Source organism: Sinocyclocheilus grahami, unplaced genomic scaffold, assembly GCF_001515645.1.
Source record: "Sinocyclocheilus grahami isolate Dianchi unplaced genomic scaffold, SAMN03320097.WGS_v1.1 scaffold57.1, whole genome shotgun sequence".
In the NCBI taxonomy this organism is placed as follows: Eukaryota; Metazoa; Chordata; class Actinopteri; order Cypriniformes; family Cyprinidae; genus Sinocyclocheilus; species Sinocyclocheilus grahami.
This window is the reverse complement of record NW_015505236.1, coordinates 17,432-23,913: the sequence shown is the minus strand read 5'-3', so window position 1 is coordinate 23,913 and position 6,482 is coordinate 17,432. Positions and strand designations below refer to the sequence as shown.

Here is a 6,482-nt window from a genome sequence, read left to right as displayed (position 1 = left end):
GTCATATATTTATTGACCTAAAACTAGTCTTTTAGGTTAACCACAGCTTACACCATTATCTATGGGTAAACCTGGGTTATAATAATACATAAAATGCATGGTAATCTTATTTATATATATAAAAAAATGCATTATATGGCAAAATAAAACTATTTCTCTATTAAAAGTGTTTATAAGTTTCTCAGAAACTGTTACTGTCAAGGTAAAACAAACATTATGGAGTGCATGTATTTCTTATTCTACCAAAAAATAAAGTCTTTGAGGTTAAGCACTACTAATGCCATTATCTATAGATAAACCTGATTCATTATGCAGAAATGCTTGGTAATATTTTATAAAGCATTATATGGCAAAATAAAACCCCAAACTTAATTTCTGTTTAAAGTGTTGGTAACACTTTATAATAACTTTCATTAGTAAATCAAATAATGCTTGATGGATAATTAGTTAATATATATTCAAAGAGTTAGAAACGTGAGATAATGCGCTTGTTAATGTTTGCTAATAAACTTATTAAACATTAGTTCAAACAAATCATTATTTCATGCAAGTTAAAATGCTTACAAATGCCATTAAACTTTCAATTCCATATGATCAAGCACTTATTGAAAATCTACAAATGATTTGAACAGATGTTATAAAATGATTAAAAGCTTGTGTTAATGCACAACACTTTTGCTGCTGTTGAGGTGTGATACGGGAAAGGTTAGGGACAGGTCTGGTGGCATGGGTAGGTTTAAGGGTCGGTTAAAGGGTCAACAGTGTACAGGGGTCAATTTGATAAGGAAACACGGTTCAATCTGTTTATATTATATTGTTTTGATCAATTAACAAGTATTTTCTATAAGAAATGAGTTGTTTTCTCCTGTTTATTTATGATTCAAGGAATATCCTGTTGATATACTGAAGAGTAGTATACTAATGTGAGTGTTGAGGCAATAAAAACATTTTTTGCACCAAAATTACAATCTGTGATGTCTTTAGCAAGCATTTAGATAAACTTAACCAGCCACCCTTTACACAAACCTTGTTCCATTAGCTAAAAGTCCAATGCCCATAAAGATACTAAAAGATTAGTAATCGTTCATAAACATTTACAAATGATGAATAGTTTCAACTTTAGATTGGCTACTGCAAAAACATGAACAGATAATTAATAAGTGATTATTAAAGATGTGTGAATAGGGTAAATTCAGGTCTTTCGGGACACATTTTGCCATTGAGATGACTGTTCATAAAGGTATTAATGATTAGTAAACTTTTATAAACATTTGCAAATTATGAATAATTTCCACTTTAGATTGGGGTACTGCAAAAACATGAACAAATAATTAAATTATTTGTTAAGATGTGAAAATAGAGGTCTACACAACAAAGACAAACAAATGAAGATCATATGAACTGAAAGTTTACTGACATTTGTAAGCATTTCAATTTACATTAAATAATCATATGTTAATCATTAGGTAATGTTGAGTAAGTTCATTAGTAAACATTAACAAGAACATCTCATATTTCTAGCTATGTGAAATATATATTAACTAATGCTGTTAAGCATTATATAATGTTTGTTAATTATTTATAAATGAAAGTTATTATAAAGTGTTACCAAAGTGTTTATATAATTTTCAAAATTTTTAAAAACGTTTTACCAAAGTTCAAGTTTGGTGAATTTTAGTCAGCAAAATGATGATTGATCAGTAGAGAATCTTAATTTAAATGAGTTCAAAGAGGTAAAAACCTTAACACTTTACAATAAGGTTCATTAGTTAACTACTTTAATTAACATGAACAATACTTCTACAGCATTTATTAATCTTAATGTTAATTTCAACATTTACTAATGCGTTATTAAAATCAAAAGTTGTGCTTGTTAACATTAGTTAATGCTCTGAATTAACATGAACTAACAATGAACCACTGTATTTTCACTAACTAACATTAACAAAGATGAATAAATACTGTAATAAATGTATTGTTCATTGTTTGTTCATGTTAGTTAATACATTAACTAATGGAACCTTATTGTAAAGTGTTACCGAAAAAGTTATAGAAAAGAAAAACACAAACGTGGCCTTATTTTGCATTGTGTGGGATCTGAAGTAATTTTACTTGAAGAATAGTGCGAATGCCGTTTTAATGTGCAAACCTGCCTGTTTTCAAAACCGACTAGTCTACTAATCAGTCTTAAGGAAGCTCTGTTTAACTAGGCTGGTTTCAGGTAATGCTCTTCATCAGTTAGTGTTATAACCTCAAATGGGATTTTACTGATGTTTTTCACTCTGATTCAGTGATGAATGCATTGAGATAGAGTCTCTGAGACAGTCACTGAATGACTGCAACTTCATAGCTGTGCTTTAGCATTGGTCCTCTTACATAATCGTTCATGGGTAGCCTTCAGTATGACTTAAATCTCCATAAGTCCCAAATTTAATAATAGTATCTGGTGCAGGTCAAAATTGGCACCAACTTGAAAATTGACCTCTTTACAACAAAAGGAGGTCAGCCAAGCTCACTAAGCGACACCAAACTTGACTTAATTTTATTATATTCATACAGACTATAGGCAAAGGAAAATTAACTCTCCAACGTGCATTTTGTTATCTAACTATAAATTTTCTCCTACTTTTGTAGTTGCATCATGGACAAGAGTGACCTAGTGCAGAAGGCAAAGCTCGCTGAGCAGGCCGAGCGCTATGATGACATGGCTGCTTCCATGAAGGCCGTCACAGAGGGTGGCGTTGAGCTTTCCAACGAAGAGCGCAACCTGCTCTCCGTGGCTTACAAGAACGTGGTGGGCGCCCGCCGCTCGTCCTGGCGCGTGATCTCCAGCATCGAGCAGAAAACAGAGGGCAATGAGAAGAAACAGCAGATGGCGCGTGAATACCGTGAGAAGATCGAGGCCGAGCTTCAGGAGATCTGCAACGATGTGTTGGTGAGAGACGTGACGTGTGAAGAAAACATTTGAGTTCTAGAAGTTCCACCTGATTTAATTTGCAATTAATTTTACGTTTAAGTAGGCAGCAAGGCAGGTCACTTTACAGTTAGAGCAAAAGAAATCAATTTTATTTGTAACATGAAACTGCTCATATGAAAATTGCAATTAGGATGGATCAAAAATGCACACTTTACCTTTAAGAAAGTTGCTTTTTCCTCTTTCTGAAGGTCAGTGCTTTTCATTTATTTGTAATATTAATGGTCATAGCTTAATGTCAGTCTTATCTCTGTTCTCTCAGGGTCTCCTGGAGAAGTACCTCATTCCCAACGCTAGCCAGGCAGAGAGCAAAGTCTTCTACCTGAAAATGAAAGGAGACTACTACAGATACCTGTCCGAGGTGGCATCTGGAGAAGCAAAGAAAAGTGAGCTCATTTTCTTTAAAGCAAGAAGTTTGTTGCCTAAATATTAATCTGTTAAATCTATTCATTAGGGAGAAGATGGACTAATAGAAAATGATTGGAACTGATAATGCTGAAGTTTAAGGTCCGGTCCTAAGAGTGAATAGTTGCTAGCCAAAGCATCAGAACATTCAGGCTGTGATGTGATGGTCATTAATTTGATTTTGTTTCCTCTCAAATTGCAGCCACAGTGGACAACTCTCAGAAGGCTTACCAGGATGCATTTGAGATCAGCAAAAAGGAAATGCAGCCAACACACCCCATCAGGCTGGGACTAGCACTGAACTTCTCCGTGTTTTACTATGAAATCCTCAACACCCCAGAGCAGGCCTGCAGTTTGGCAAAAACGGTTAGACAATGATCTGTTCATCTACAACTTGTTTGAGTTGGACTTTTTCTGTGTTGGGTACACACAATGTACACTTTCCTCTTTCATCCCATCTTATTAATGTGCAACATTCAGTGAATACTTTCAAAAAGCAGTTTGGAATGTGAAACTAAATGAATTTATACTGAAAAATAGTGTGCAATTCCAGTGTACAGGAAGACAACAGAACTTACCCTCATGTTTGCTTTCACCTTAGGCTTTCGATGAGGCAATTGCTGAGCTGGACACCTTAAACGAGGACTCTTACAAAGACAGCACCCTGATCATGCAGTTACTAAGGGACAACCTCACTGTAAGTGCCAACTTTGGCTTTTATAGGTGTAGACCGACCCCAAAATTAATCTTTGCTTAAAATGAACAATTCAAAATTAATGTAGACTATTTAGATTACTCATTATTAAATCAAACTTTAAAAATGATAGTTTGAGCCATGCTAGTTTTGTCATTTACAAGTTATTATTACCATAACAATTTGAGTTTATGAATTGCAGGTCTTAGTCTTAACTCACCCTTTCACAAATTCAGGTCTTATCACAAGGTCTTAAATCACAGCAGGTAGTCTTAAATTCATGGCATTAAAGGTGAAAAAATAAATATCTTAATCAGTATATTTGTTAGGCGTTCCAAAACAAATATCCAACATTCTTAAATCAAGATGCATTTACTGGAGATTCAAATTGAAAATATGATGTCATGTTTTTTGAGAAATGACACAAAATTAAATGAGGTTTTGCTTAAAAGAACACATCTGTCAGTGTGGTATGATATTTGGCAGATATTTGTTGATAGCTCACTTTATTTTTTCATAAAACAAGACTTCTTGTCATCTTGATTTAAGAATCTTAGATATTTGCACTGGAAAACAAGACAAATATTGATGAGCAACACTTTTTTTTTTTTGCAATGTTATCAGAAGGTACAGTAAAAGTTATCTCCATATTCTAGTGGTTAGGAGAAGAAATATTCAAGATGAATTACAGAAATAGTGTAAAATGAATTACAAAGTAATGGAGATCTGTGGTAAGTTGAATTTGTCAACTTTTGATATCTTGAATCATACCTTTACCTTCATAAAACCTGCAGAAACCCTGTCTTAGTGGCAGTGTAGTTTTAATATGAATAATGCAAACTTTTGCCAATAAGAAATATTTAATATTACGCCATTGGTCAGTGTGGTATAAAGTTAATTTTGGACCCTTGGAAGCCTGATCATTGTATCATTTTAACACATTTTTTTCCCCTTTCGTTCTGCAGCTGTGGACATCAGAAAACCAGGGTGATGAGGGGGATGCTGGCGAGGGCGAGAACTAAAGGCGTTGCACTTCACTGTTAAATCCACCTACACTCTTTATCTTACACATATACAGCCCATAATTCCCTGCTCCATCCAATCCACCTCACCTTTATCCACCTTTCTGTATGACGAGCCGCATGAATTGTACCTGACCTACAAGGTTGTACCCCTGAAGCCACGAGCGGCAGGGAAAAGTTTGGTTTTTCCAAGGCTGACTTGTCTCAAACATGTCTGATTGTGTATTTTCTCCCCAGACGAGAGAAAATGGTTGAATAGTGGAAACGATTTCCTTTTTTTTTTTTTTTCCTTCCTAAAATCCCTCGTAACATTTTATAAAAGGTATATATTCTCTGGTCTAGCAGGATATAATACATTATAGTGTCCACCACCCCCCCCCACCATTCTTCCCTTCTGTCGCTTATCTCCAATAGTGTACTGGCGATTGCTGGTTTTATTCAAAAGGTTATTAAACTGTCCATTAATTTAACAAACACTGTGACGTTTAGTTTTTCCTTCTGGATAGCTTGTGCTTAATGGAAATCGGAATGGTTTCGATACAAATAGCAGTACAATTCTGTTGCGATCTCATACAGAAGGGATGAAAACAGGCTGTATTGTGACACTGACTAACATGCATTACTATTATTGCTGTCGTGTGCATAATTTTGCATACACGGCTGACGACAAAAGGGACCCGAGATTTGCAATTCCATGTCTATTCAGTTTTAAGTTAAAGACATTCCATTAGTGTGTGATGATTACAGACCTTTCGTGAACAAACTGGAGAGTTTCCTAATGTGCTGTCAATGAGGCAGTCAACATAAAGGTGCTGTTTGACATCAGTAAACGATTTTCCTGGTTCTGTACATTTTTATTTTTTCACCCTTTGACGTAAAATTGCCCACACGCACTTCCATTTAATAAAGATGTAAAATTGTACACATTTTAGAGGTAAATATAATTTGTCTTAAAACTAAATACTTGCAAAAACACTTTTTAATTTTTTTATAAAGTTATTCAACCCTCTCACGAACAGAAGTCGATGCTTGATGTTTCCCTCTTCATGTAAATCAGAAGGAATTTTGGGGCCTTAGACTGACTTTGAACTTCTCTACTCTTCATTCCTGCTAAGAGAGGAATTTCTGTAAGACCTTAGCAGTTCAACTGAGAAATTCTGGATTTAACTTGAATTATGGTGCAGGGAAGTGCTGCAATCCAGTGGAGGCTTTGAAGTCTTGGCCCAAAGTCTGTGAAACACAAGTAGTGTACTGGCGATTGCTGGTTTTATTCAAAAGGTTATTAAACTGTCCATTAATTTAACAAACACTGTGACGTTTAGTTTTTCCTTCTGGATAGCTTGTGCTTAATGGAAATCGGAATGGTTTCGATACAAATAGCAGTACA

The 6,482-nt window shown here is 34.8% G+C and overlaps 1 protein-coding gene across 1 annotated transcript; it reads left to right on the top strand.

Annotated features, from left to right (window-relative positions):
- Positions 1-2,633: 2,633 nt before the first annotated feature.
- Positions 2,634-6,074, top strand: LOC107584065 (14-3-3 protein beta/alpha-A). The gene is made up of 5 exons (XM_016270471.1): positions 2,634-2,935; positions 3,237-3,360; positions 3,582-3,745; positions 3,981-4,076; positions 5,039-6,074. The coding sequence occupies exons 1-5, from the start codon at positions 2,642-2,644 to the stop codon at positions 5,093-5,095; spliced, it is 735 nt and encodes a 244-aa protein (XP_016125957.1). The 5' UTR covers positions 2,634-2,641; the 3' UTR covers positions 5,096-6,074.
- The last annotated feature ends 408 nt before the right edge of the window (positions 6,075-6,482 follow it).

Coding starts and splice junctions, on each gene's coding strand:
- LOC107584065 (XM_016270471.1), top strand. CDS start 2,642: ATGGACAAGAGTGACCTAGTGCAGAAGGCAAAGCTCGCTGAGCAGGCC. Junction 3,361..3,581: donor ATCTGGAGAAGCAAAGAAAA/GTGAGCTCATTT, acceptor CTCAAATTGCAG/CCACAGTGGACAACTCTCAG. Junction 4,077..5,038: donor TACTAAGGGACAACCTCACT/GTAAGTGCCAAC, acceptor TTCGTTCTGCAG/CTGTGGACATCAGAAAACCA.